Here is a 13835-nt window from a genome sequence, read left to right as displayed (position 1 = left end):
CAATATGACTCCAGCAAAATACAAATCTATCCAAACTTTGCAGACAGCGTGCAAACGCAAAGGAGATCTTATGACACTGAAGCGCCTCCTCCGGGCTAGACAGATCCCTTACTCACTAATGTTCCTGGCCAAGCTCCGGATACAACACAATGGCAATGCATATTTCTCCGAAGACCCGGTACAGGCAGCCGGCTCCACATCCAGAGGCCGAACTGCCACGTAATATGGATGAGGAACATTTAGACGAAAATGACTGAAAGATTAATGCTATTGCACTGGACCCAGATGGCCCAACACCACGCAGAACAGGTGACGGGCGTGAATTAATTAACTGAGGAACGTTGAGCTGACAACATGACCCCAAAGGGTGTGCCCAATAGTTCACTGAGGTTACATCATCAAGTTGGGGAAGATGGTGCAGGAGCGGGGGAGGGGAAAGAGGAATACAAGCGGGAATGAGAAATGTTTATGTTCAGGTTGACTTGACCACAGTTAGCATAGCAGTCAAGGGAAGGAAAGTTTGGAAACGTTAAGCACCATACACAGAGCTTGTCGGGCTACAGCGACAAGGGAATACGGAAAACAAGCATCTGCTAGTACAACATTGCAATCCAGCTGAAACTGATTTCCTGGAACATCAGAGGGCTATATAATCCCATTAAGGCGAGGAAGATCGGGGCCTACCTCGATCGTCATGCCCCCAACACTGTCATGCTTCAGGAGATGCATGCACTAGAATCCACACACAAGCAAACGGCTTACAAATGGGAAAAGAACAGGTTTTACACTAATTATTCATCTCAAGCAAGGAGCGTGATAACACTACATAAGAACACCGCCTTCAGAATGGGCACTACCAACATAGACCCAGAAGGCAGATATGTGATAGTGTCAGGCACAATCAACAATAAACCGATCAACTTGATGAACTCCTATGCTCCCAACTCGGATGACACGATTTTTAACGTTAAGATCGCAACACTGATCGGTCTTTCGAGGCCCTGTATCGACTGAAATCGCTACACTGGCTCCCTGTGGCTGCGAGGATTAAGTTCAAAACCCTCTGCATTGTCCACAAGGCCTTCTGGGGCCTTGGGCCGAAATACCTTCAAGTGTCTCTTCCTAAATATCTTCCTTCTCGAGCTCTTCGCTCTTCCTCCTCCAACTCCCTTAGGGTCAGCCGCTTCTCCAAGCAACGAGTTAGGGGGAGATCTCTCTCCGCAGCAGGGGCCTCCCTCTGGAACAGACTTACTGCCTCCCTGAAACTTGAGGAGAACCATCTATGGTTCCGGAAGCACCTCAAAACCTTCCTCTTTGCTTCTGCTTTCTCTCCCCCTATCCCCTGCTAAATCACTGTAACTGTACTGAATCAGCAACTGGGCCACTCACCAATTTCGGTCCTTGGCCCAGCCACTCTCCCCTGCACTGCCGGACTGTCTCTGTATCCCTACAGCCCCCTTTCCCAGCACTTGTCTGCACTTATCCTGCACTTGCCACCAGCTGGCCCTCATTATTTATCTTGTATTTTACTAATCACTTTGTACTGCACTTCCCCTCTCCCTTTCCCCCCTGCACTTTTCCCGTCCCCTTACCCCTGCACTTGCGCGATCTGAATGACACCTGGCCCATTAGGATCGTTTGTCTGTCTCCCCTGTTCCCCCCTCCCTGCCTCGTCGTGCCTTTGTCACATCCCGTTCTTGTTGGAAATTGCCATGGCATTTATATGAGCGCTCTTCAACACACAGAACCCGTTAAAAAACTACAATTCCCATCTTCCTGCTACGTTGGTCACCTGACACGCACGCACCACGTTGCCGTGTCTTCTGAAGACCGTATTTAGTACTGTCTGTTCGAGTGCCCAGCGCTCCTAAACTGTGTTAGTTTCGAGCGTTGTTTCCTGACTCCTGTTTAATCCTGAATCCTGTGCTAACTCCAAACCTTCGCCCCTGCCTTCTCTTCCGTTTTCCAACGCCCGCCCCTCTTCAACTGATTTCCCCGGAATCCTTGAACTCGGCTTGCATCTCGACCTCCACTTGCTAAAGTCCTTTGGCTGTGACGCTTAATATACTCGAACACGAAAATAAAGGAACTAGCGTGAAGTAACGCTTATTTTCGTTGCCCTTCATTTCGTTTACTTCAGTTCATTCTTTTTTGACACTGTTTATTTTGGACGCTTTGCGGAATCTACAATTGGATTGCTTTGGACATTTTGGGACGCTTTGCTGAATTTGATTTGGATCACTTTAGGATATTCTTTGGGACGCTTTGCTGAGTCTATTTCGGAACACTGTGGATTTTGATTTGGAACGCTTTGCTGACTCTACTTTGGAACCTTGTGGCTATCTTCTTGGGACGCTTTGCAGCACTGAAGTCCTGAGACACTGGTGTACTCCTCCTTCACCGTTGATATAAGAATCCCCCTTTGTGTCCATTACTAGTAGGTTACTGGTACATTTTGCTACGGAACAGGTAAGAGTGGGTACTTGGGGGGTGTTGTTTGCTGTTGATTCGGCAATACCTGGCTGCATTCTGAACGTCTGCTCTGTTCTTCCCTCCTTTAGCTCTGCTGAGTCTGCTCCTGCCTTTTCACTCAAGCCCTCAGCCTGACAGGTGGAATAGATTCATTGTAGGCTGAGCTCTTGGGAGGGAAGTCTTTGGCATATCACGTTGGAGACTTCGTGTTCGAAGACAGAAGGTTACTTTTCCGGAACTGGGAGAGTAGCATCTGCGGCAACTGGGATACCATACCTAGGTTGTGACAGATTTAGGAGCCTCAATTGAAAACCGTCTCTCGGTTATGGAGGCTGCCTCAGACCCAATTGGCAGCCCTCATGCAGGCTTTTTCTGCTCTTCATACCGATATGGCATCAGCACATGCGACATTACATCAACGCATGGATGTTTTACAGAGCTTTGTGCAGCCCTTACCCCATGACGAGGAATTCGGTGACGCCGCGGCTGCGGCGCCTCCTCCTGTACCACCTCCGGCTCCAGTTCCTGTAGTCCTCCCTGGGCCATTCCCTTTGGCCCCGCCAGAACGCTTTTTGGGTGATCCCAAAACGTACCGGACCTTTGTGAACCAATGTCGCCTTCATTTTCTTTGTCGTCCCTTGGCATTTCCAGATGCTACTACAAAGGCGGCATTTGTTCTTTCCCATCTGGGTGGCACTGCTGCAGCATGGGCTAATCCATTGCTAGAAGCAGATGACCCGGCTCTGTATGATTTCGATAGATTGATCCAAGCCATGAACAGTGTGTTTGATATGAGATATAAAGCACAGTCCTCGGATCTGGAATTCTTGGCTATCAGTCAAGGCAAATCGGATCTCTTGACTTATCTTGCCCGTTTTAATCAATTGGCGGCTGAAACCACATGGCCAGAACAGAAGAAATCGGCTGTGTTTTATAAAGGTCTGTCAGATGACCTGAAAGATGCCCTATCAGTGGTACCTGCTCTTCCTTCTGGCTTTCCTGAATTGCTAGACTTAGTATTACAAGTCGATGCTCGACTCCGGCAAAGACGAGGCGAACGTCGCTATCCCGATATTCGCAACACCCCTCGATCAGATGGAAGTACCCCTGTTTCCCAGGGGGAAGTTGAACCTATGCAAATCGGGGCGATTAGGGGTCCATTGTCCAAAACTGAACGGGAAAGGCGGGTGGTGAATAATCTATGTTTCTATTGTGGACAGTCAGGCCATTACATCCGTCTGTGTCCTAAAAGACCCGCTAAGTCGTCGGGAAACACCAGGACTCGCCCTTGAACCGGGCCTTCCGGACGAGTCAAATGATCCCAGGCCCGGGGGAGTGTTTTCCGTCTTCGCATGTTTACCTTGCCATGTCCTTTGCTGCTCCCGGCGTCATTACCTTTTCCAATCCGGTAATGATAGACTCAGGGGCTAGCGGGAATTATATGGATCTTAAGTTGGCCAAACGTTACGGGCTACCTATATTACCTAAAGAAAGACCTGAGGAAATACATGCGGTAGATGGTTCACGTTTAATATCCGGACATGTGACGGATCAAACAGGGCCACTACAAATGTCTACATTACAAGGACATTCGGAATCCATCACTTTCGACCTTATCACGGCCCCTCAATTCGGCATCATTCTGGGGCTTTCTTGGTTGCAAAGTCACAATCCTGTAATTGACTGGGTTGAACAAACCGTACGGTTCTCTTCCTCTTTTTGTATACAGAGGTGCTTTACGTCCCGTAATGTAGCGGTATTGTCCCCTTGTTTGGCGATGGTAGATTGCCTCCCTTCTATCAATGCCACGTCATCTAACCCCGTTTCGGTCCTCCCTTTGGAATACCAGGAATTTTCTGATGTGTTTAACAAAGGTCTTTCGGAAAAACTGCCCCCACACAGATGCTATGACTGCCCCATCGACCTGATACCTGGAGCAGCAATTCCTCAAGGTCGAATCTACTCCCTTACTCAGAAGGAGGAAGAACATCTACGGAGCTATATTGACAACGCCTTACGTTTTGGACACATACGTCCGTCCCGTTCACCAGCGGCCTCCCCAATATTTTTTGTGCCAAAGAAAGAAGGGGATCTGCGCCCCTGTGTTGACTACCGCGCCCTTAATAAAGTCACGGTGAAGAACCAGTATCCGTTGCCACTTATTACTGAGCTCCTCGATAAAATGACCTCCTCCACTATCTTCACCAAGTTGGACTTGCGGGGAGCATACAATTTGGTGAGGATGCGAAAGGGAGATGAGTGGAAGACTGCCTTTAAGTCAAAATATGGGCTTTATGAATATTGTGTGATGCCCTTTGGGCTTTGTAATGCCCCGGCGACATTCCAGCATTTTGTAAATGACATCCTCAGGGATATGCTGGATTGCTATGTTGTTGTCTATTTGGACGACATTCTAATCTTTTCAGACACTTTGCCCCAATATATACAGCATGTGCGCTCTGTTTTACTTCGTCTAAGGGAATACTCTCTCTTTGCAAAACTGGAGAAGTGTGTGTTCCATGCATCATCTGTAGAGTTTTTGGGGTTTCAGATTTCCCAAAAAGGAGTACTCATGTGTACCTCCAAGGTTCGGGCAGTTTTGGATTGGCCCGTTCCGAGCTCAGTAAAAGCTCTTCAATCCTTCTTGGGTTTTGCCAATTTTTATAAGCGTTTCATTGCCTCATTTTCTGAAATAGTAGCCCCATTAACTCGATTGACTAGTCCTAATGTTCCTTTTTTGTGGGATGAAGAAGCGCAAACGGCATTCCGGAACCTGAAGGACGCATTTACCACCGCTCCTGTATTACAGCACCCAAATCCAGCTCTCCCATTCATCGTGGAAACGGATGCTTCAGCCATTGCAGTAGGGGCCATCCTTTCGCAGGTTTGCCTCGCTACTCAAGGCCTACACCCAGTAGCTTTCCACTCTCGAAAACTTACCCCAGCTGAACGTAATTATACGATTATGGAAAGAGAACTCCTTGCAATCAAGGTGGCGTTCAAGGAGTGGAGGCATCATCTCTTAGGCGCAAGACACCCGACAACTGTGTATACAGATCATCGAAATCTTCAGGCCTTGTCGCACGTGAAATGCACCAACGCCAGACAGATACGTTGGCATTTGTTTTTTACCATGTTTGATTTCACGGTGACATATCGCCCTGGTCCATTACATGGAAAGGCAGATGCCCTATCCCGCATTGGTACTGACACGGAAACTGTCAAACATTCCACCCCGGTATTACCATCAGGGGCTGTTATATGTGTTTGTTCTGTCTCTCCCACAATTGTAGTCAGTTTACGAAGATGGGCCAAGGATCATGTTTCTGTCATGAAGGAAATGGACGCTGAACTGATCTCCGGACTTCCTTACGTTAAAGGTCTGCTATACCTACCTGACAACCAAACCAGACGGAAGGCCCTTGAATGGTCCCATGACCTCCCGTTAGCAGCCCATCCTGGCCAGGCAAAAACCTACGATCTTTTGCACCGTTGGTGCTGGTGGCCTGGAATGAAGAAAGATACCGAACAATACGTCCGTAGGTGTGCCGTTTGTACACAATGCAAAAGACCACCTGGTAAACCTGTTGGTCTTCTAATGTGTATGCCTTTACCACCGCACCCATGGCACACGGTGACCCTGGATTTTGTGGTAGAACTCCCCTGTATCGGGGGTATGTCCACAATTCTTGTGGTAGTGGACGTCTTTACCAAGATGGCTCGGTTCATACCGTGTTCGGGAATACCAACTGCTCCCACATTAGCTAACTTATTCTTTGACCATGTGGTACGCTTTTTTGGTCTACCTACGATTCTAATTTCCGACCGGGGGTCTCAGTTTACCTCGCGCTTTTGGCGCGTTCTCACTTCCTCATTGGGTGTTGATGCCCGCTTGTCCTCGGCCTACCACCCCCAAACGGACGGCCAGACTGAACGTACCAATGGCACCATGGAACAGTTTCTTCGATGTCTGTGTCTACAGCATCAATCAAATTGGCTGTCGGTTTTAGGTGCCGCGGAATTTGCCTATAACAACTCCCTGCACTCATCGGTTGGCTGTTCTCCGTTCTATGCATTATATGGGTTGCATCCAAGGACCCTTCCACCTGTTTTGCCTTCCCTACGGCAAGTTCCTGCAGTCAATGCAGTTAGGGATTCATTGGTTGCCATCCGTAAATCTGTATTGGCACATCTACAAGCTGCACAACATCGCACCAAGATACAGGCGGACAAGCGGCGTGCTCCGGCTCCTCCTTATTCCTGTGGGGACCGTGTATGGCTCTCAACAAAGCACCTGGCCATTCGGGGTAAACGGAAGCTTTTACCATGTTTTGTGGGCCCTTACACGATCCTGCGGTGTCTCAACCCCGTTGCTGTTCGTCTGGACATCCCAGCACATTGGAGAGTGCACCCGATCTTTCATGTTTCCTTGCTTCGGCCATTTGTACCTGGCACCCGATTGCCTCCCATCCCGGCCCCACTTACCGTCCGTGGTGAGGAGGAATACGAGGTGCGTGCCATTCTGGACACCCGCCTCTGTCGTGGGGTTCGGTCCTATTTGGTTGACTGGGTGGGGTATGGCCCAGAGGACAGGTCCTGGGAGCCAGCCTCTAATCTGAGTGCACCCCGTTTGTTGCGTGCTTTCTGGTTACATCGCTTGCGTGGGCACAGGAGTAATCACCCTTTGTGGAGGGGTACTGTCACATCCCGTTCTTGTTGGAAATTGCCATGGCATTTATATGAGCGCTCTTCAACACACAGAACCCGTTAAAAAACTACAATTCCCATCTTCCTGCTACGTTGGTCACCTGACACGCACGCACCACGTTGCCGTGTCTTCTGAAGACCGTATTTAGTACTGTCTGTTCGAGTGCCCAGCGCTCCTAAACTGTGTTAGTTTCGAGCGTTGTTTCCTGACTCCTGTTTAATCCTGAATCCTGTGCTAACTCCAAACCTTCGCCCCTGCCTTCTCTTCCGTTTTCCAACGCCCGCCCCTCTTCAACTGATTTCCCCGGAATCCTTGAACTCGGCTTGCATCTCGACCTCCACTTGCTAAAGTCCTTTGGCTGTGACGCTTAATATACTCGAACACGAAAATAAAGGAACTAGCGTGAAGTAACGCTTATTTTCGTTGCCCTTCATTTCGTTTACTTCAGTTCATTCTTTTTTGACACTGTTTATTTTGGACGCTTTGCGGAATCTACAATTGGATTGCTTTGGACATTTTGGGACGCTTTGCTGAATTTGATTTGGATCACTTTAGGATATTCTTTGGGACGCTTTGCTGAGTCTATTTCGGAACACTGTGGATTTTGATTTGGAACGCTTTGCTGACTCTACTTTGGAACCTTGTGGCTATCTTCTTGGGACGCTTTGCAGCACTGAAGTCCTGAGACACTGGTGTACTCCTCCTTCACCGTTGATATAAGAATCCCCCTTTGTGTCCATTACTAGTAGGTTACTGGTACATTTTGCTACGGAACAGGTAAGAGTGGGTACTTGGGGGGTGTTGTTTGCTGTTGATTCGGCAATACCTGGCTGCATTCTGAACGTCTGCTCTGTTCTTCCCTCCTTTAGCTCTGCTGAGTCTGCTCCTGCCTTTTCACTCAAGCCCTCAGCCTGACAGGTGGAATAGATTCATTGTAGGCTGAGCTCTTGGGAGGGAAGTCTTTGGCATATCACGTTGGAGACTTCGTGTTCGAAGACAGAAGGTTACTTTTCCGGAACTGGGAGAGTAGCATCTGCGGCAACTGGGATACCATACCTAGGTTGTGACAGCCTTGAAACACTTGTGTATAGGCGCGCTGCAAATGCCATATCATATTGTATCCCAGACGTCCCTATAATCTTGGCGGAGATTTCAATACAATACTGGACCCAGCCATAGACATATCAAGTGTGAAACATAGGAACAGGACCAAAGCTGCGAGCGCAATTCTTCAGATAATGAAACAATATCGTCTAATGGACATCTGGAGGGCAGCACACCCGTCACTGAAGGAATATACATACTATTCTTTTGTGCATGATGCCCACTCCCGAATTGATTTCGGGCTAGTCTTAGAGTCATGGGCCATGGGGAAATGTCAACCTACAATCTTACCACGTACATGGTCAGACCACTCGAGGATAGTCCTGGTTATAACTTGAGATAAAGCAAATACACCCAGACCCATATGGAGAATGCCCCCGTCCGCACTACTTGACAGCTCCTATGCAGAAACTCTAAGGATAGATATTGACACATTCTTCTCCGAAAACAAAAACTCAGTACCCAAGTTCAGCACAGTCTGGGAAACGTTTAAGGTGTGGCTACGCGGCATAATGATGGTCAGAACAACAGGAACCCTAAAGTCTATAAAAGCGGACCTACGAGAAACAGAAGCGGATCTGAGGAAACTCGAAAATGAATAGAGCAACACACACAACAAGGCATTGCTAGGTATCATAAAGGGCAACGGGCAAAAGTTTTGCGACCTAGAAGAAAGAGAAACCTGATTCAATTATAAGAAAATCCAGGCAAGGCGCTACGGTGATGCAGAGCGCCCTGGTAGGCTGTTGGCTGGTCTGATCAATGGGGAACCCGACACACAGTAGATCAGTGGAATCACCAGACCTGATGGCCACGCAACCATCCAACATGAGGAAATAAACAAACTGTTTCAAGAGTACTACCGAACACTATTTTCTAAGAAAGACAAAGTCACGATGGAAGAAGTGAAAGACTACTTGGCACAAACTAAACTCCCTATTCTGGATGATACGTCCAGGGCCAAGCTGAATAGCCCAATAACGATAGATGAGATCACCAAGGTCATTACTTAACTGGCATCAAGCAAGGCCCCCAGTCCCCATGGGTTAGGCATTGAACTCTACAAAATTACAAAGACATTCTTGCCCCCAAACTGCTTAAGGTATGGGAAGAAGCGTGCGAAGCTGGCAGTCTGCCCCCTCCTTAACAGAAGCAGTGATAACAGTACTGGCCAAACCGGGAAGCCTACCGACGAGATGGCCCCATACTGCCCGCTATCCTTAATCAACTCTGACGCAAAGGTCTTTGCCAAAGCCCTGCCCAACAGATTATTACCGCACATGCCTGACCTGGTGCACCCGGATCAGTCGGGATTTATACCAGGGCGATCCACGGCCCTGAACCTCAGACGACTACTAGGCACCAGAGCCCAGATCAACCCTGATCACCCCGAAGCAGCAATGATAATGGATGCGGAAAAAGCCTTTGACTCTATCTCATGGAACTTTCCATTTGGACTCCTGAGACGCATGGGACTAGGGGAAGACTTTTGTAAATTCGTGAAACTGCTCTATACAGAACCAGGGTCCACACCAACCAAAACCATTCAAAAGTAATAAAGCTGGCTAGAGGCACTAGGCAGGGCTGCCCATTCTCCCCAGTTTTATTCGCTCTAACCATCGAACCCTTTGCGAGCAGGATTCGGCAACACCACGGACATAGGGGCATTCACATACAAGGACCCCCGCGAATCATATCCCTATATGCAGATGACACCCTCCTATACCTAAAACATCCTGAGGAAAACAAACCACCTGTCCTAGAGGAGGTCAAGCTATTCACCCTGCATTCCAGATACAAAATTAACAATAGGAAATCAGAACTGCTCGCCCTCACTGACAGTTGAGATGGTTCTATCCAAGACGTGAGATTGGCATTTCAATACACTCTGTTCACAGAATTCAAATGCAATTGATTGTATGCCCTCAGCCTGATGCGAATGGATGCAGACTAGGATTTGTTCTGTGCTGTAACAATGTTGCTCCACGTTCTAAGTCCCTTTAGACACGGCCTGCAGAGATTGTCGGTTGCTTGGCAACCTCTGTCATAGTGAAACAATCTCCAAGCCTCCGGGCCAACACGCACAGCCGCTGGGCGTCACTGGGACACGCCCCCCTTCAGCTGGAGGCGTTGCGTGCTGACGCTTCTCAGGCAAGGTATGGGGCCTCGCGCTCATCAGCTTGATGGGCGCGAGCCCAAACCGGCTGCTCCTCCCCACCTGCTTCACACTCGTACAGCGCGCCTCCTGACCTTTGCACCGGGTGGGGGCCGTGGTGCCTGCTGCCCTGTCCTTGTAGTGCCGTCTGTTTCGGTGTCCCCTCGTCAAGCGAGTGGGGGCAGGCAGGTGGCATCCTTCCCTCACGAACTCTGTGAGCGGAATCACGAGAGGCCGCACACCCTCGCCGCTACCAACAGCGTCTCCGGCACCCAGAGATCCTCTGTAGTTAAGTAAAGATTTATTCAGTCAAGAGTGGACAGGCAGCAAGCACTGCCACTAGTAAACAGCCATCTTACCAACTGGTTTCAGAACCAGGAGTTCTAGAACCAGGACCAGAAAGCAACAAGCTACGTACCTAAGAACACAGTAAAATCCTTTAGACATAACACACAGTCAACCAGTTTGTTAGTCACCCATCCCAAAACCATGCATAGGAGGCAAACACATAGGTAGCAGACTCCTACACTTCTCCCCCCGAAAGTAATGATAGTGGAAGGCCATTTGGCGTCTTGAAACACCATTTGCAGTATAGGCGCAGTATAAATAACCAATAAATAAATCAAATAAAAATTCCAACAAACACAAAAACAGCAGATTAACAGAGACTCATGTAGAAGACACAGCAAACACTCCCACGGCACTTCCCAAGGGCAGGATGAGAAGCATCTCAAGGCAATGTAGACACAATAACTCCCACTGAGCAATACCAAAACAACAAGGACGAAATAAGATTCAAAGGAGTGAGCAAAAATCCTAAACAAGCTGTACCACCACTGAGGATGGTCAAAACTGGCAGAATCCACGCTGGGCCTGCCACACCAGGAAACCAGCCACAAACAAGCCATACCGAGTCGGCCACACTTGAGACCAAACACACACAGCCACCTTGAGCAGCCACCCAGATTACACCCAAAAACTAAGCACATTGGGTCACGACCCTCAAACTTCATGTGTCCACTCGTGTGGGACACTTAAGAACAATACCAACAATCACCCCCCCAGCCCCTTTTCTATTTTTCTTGTGCGCTGGTTCACTCTAATAATAAACATAATCTCCCTTTGTTTCTCATTCATCCCTCCACCATTGGAGATGGCTTCCATGTAGAGGTGACAAATGAGTGCTGAAGGCCGAGTTTGTTACCTCCTGCTTGAGGTGTGGCTTCTATGTCTGTCTGCCGAGGAGCAGGTGGTGGCTGTATGTTGAGCGCAGTTGTCCTTTTCTTGGGCTTTATGGCTTACTACGTTTCTCTTTGCATGTGTCACCTTCTGGCAGTTCCTTTCTTTGCTTCTTTTTCCTTTTCCCTCAATGGCTTTAGCCTTCCTCTGGCAGAGCGCACCAGGGTTGGCACATGGAAGGTTTCCCTAGTTTAAGTAGATCCTGGATGGTAAACGTTCACTAGCTTGAGGCTCTCATCTGTCTGTTACGGGGCAGGCAAAGACTGCTTACAATAGAAGTCGTCTGTGTCGTCTGGCATGTTGGCTGGGGTTTGGTTTTGCTTTTGGTGTTCTGCCGCAGTGGACACTTGAGGTTTGGGGTGGCAGCCATTTGTGCTTGGTTCCTGGGCTTTGCTGGGGTGGCAGCTTGAAGCGTCTGTATTTGTTCTCAAGTGGTGGCGATTTAGGATGGTCTGTTTTGTGGTTGTCTTCCTCAGTGTCGTAGGCTCAACGTGGATTCTATCAGTTGTCACGTTTTGACCTACTTGCGTGTCGGTGCATTTTAGGATGTTTTCCACTGACTTCCTTCTGACTTGTTCTCTTGCTATTACTTAGGTGTGTTTCTTTTGCCTTGCGTTTTCATCCCTTTCGTGGTCAGTGGTGTGGGCGCGTGTCTGCTACATGAGTCTCTGAATGGCTGCTGCATTAGTGCCTGTCGGAATGACGTACCCAGTTTTCAACCCGAAAAGAATAGAAAAGCCAAGTCTCCCTCCTGTACCTGTAATACCTGCCAAATAAAAGACTTACCTAAATCCATGGACTCGGACCTCCTTCATGTGTGGACCCACCTTATCAGTGGGATGTCCACACACGAAGGATTTCGGAGTCCGTGGACTGAAGTAAGCCTTTTTTGACAGCTAAATGAGGGAGAGCCACCGTTGCTCACCACCCAACTAATCTCCAACTGTTACTGATGGAACACAACATTTCACACGCATCGAAACTCAGTTACACAACATACAGTCGGAAGATGCTAGTATAGTCCTGATTTCAATTGTGCATTCTGGAATTTGTAGTCCTGGGTTTATAATAGTGTTATCCGGCACTATAAAGCCCCACAGTGTAAAGTTCAAAACAGGACTGTACTGGCATCTCCCGAATGGAATGTGGCATGCTTGCTAGTCACTCAAGTCCAACAACATTCATACAGGCACACGTGTAGCACGCTCCCACGATGAGCATCAGACTGGAAGAAAGCAGCAGGGCTGTATCATGGCTCCGATATTGATCAGATACTAGACCAATAGACCTCCTTACAGAAACGAAGACTTTTAAAATAGAAGATTTTGTACGTTGCATGTCATAGTGGTCTCGCACAGGCAGTGGTGTCCGTGACGGGTTCGCCACACATATGACCCTCCAGCTCGTGATCAAAAGTTGTCATTTATGTTCCAGTTTATTCATCAAGAAGATAGATAACGATCTTAGTATCAGTTTAGTGCACCCTCTTCATTCAGCGCCTACTCACCCCCGTTGGTAGGTTCTTCACTATAAGGCGAGACATGTTGCTTTACTCCGGCAAAAGTCTTTCCCTCCTACTTCATAACATTACGGTAGCAACACATGTGTAGCCACTAGTTCCTATTCGAGGAACGGACCTAACAACGTCCTTACATTACGCGGCGACACAAATGACCCGGCTAACGTGATGTACGTGCGAGTCCTAATGCGCACCGGATAACCGAGTTAGGACCAGGGCTGGCGGAGTTCCTACCGACTGTGCACACGCATACCTCCCTTTTGGGGTGGTTGTTTGTACTGTTTGGTATCCCAACCCGATCCGGTACCCCCTATCTTCGGCTGTCCTCGTAGATCGCAGACCAAAGTAGGAGAGTTCCGAGCCTCGGTATGGGGTACCAAATGTTGCAGAATACCGTCATAACGCCCTGGTTTCATGGTGTGTGCACGTTATTGGGGTAACATGCAGTCGAAGAGTATGTTGTTATGTGTTGCCATTGGCCGTGCACGTGTGCATGGAGTCAGCACATGAAGCAGGACAGGACAGAACAGGGCACAGACAATAAACGGTGCCCGTGGAGGCACAGTAAACAAAGCCCCGGTGTTATGTAATATTTGGTATCCCATACCGATTCGGTAGCTTTTCCAGTCGTATGGATA

The 13835-nt window shown here is 48.5% G+C and overlaps 1 protein-coding gene across 2 annotated transcripts in view; it reads right to left on the bottom strand.

Moving 5' to 3' along the window:
• RBM19 (RNA binding motif protein 19) overlaps positions 1-13309 on the bottom strand; it is a 1396549-nt gene extending 1383240 nt beyond the window's left edge. For both annotated transcript variants that reach the window (XM_069619226.1, XM_069619227.1), the window contains exon 1: positions 13186-13309. In XM_069619226.1, coding sequence (XP_069475327.1) covers positions 13186-13221 — 36 coding nt within the window. In that variant the 5' untranslated portion in view covers positions 13222-13309. The remainder of the gene's footprint in view (positions 1-13185) is intronic.
• Between the last annotated feature and the right edge of the window lie 526 nt (positions 13310-13835).

The sequence above is a fragment of the Ambystoma mexicanum genome, chromosome 10 (genome assembly GCF_040938575.1).
Source record: "Ambystoma mexicanum isolate Mex_15411 chromosome 10, UKY_AmexF1_1, whole genome shotgun sequence".
In the NCBI taxonomy this organism is placed as follows: domain Eukaryota; kingdom Metazoa; phylum Chordata; class Amphibia; order Caudata; family Ambystomatidae; genus Ambystoma; species Ambystoma mexicanum.
Note: the sequence above shows the minus strand (reverse complement) of the source record. Positions and strands in the feature narration are given on the sequence as shown.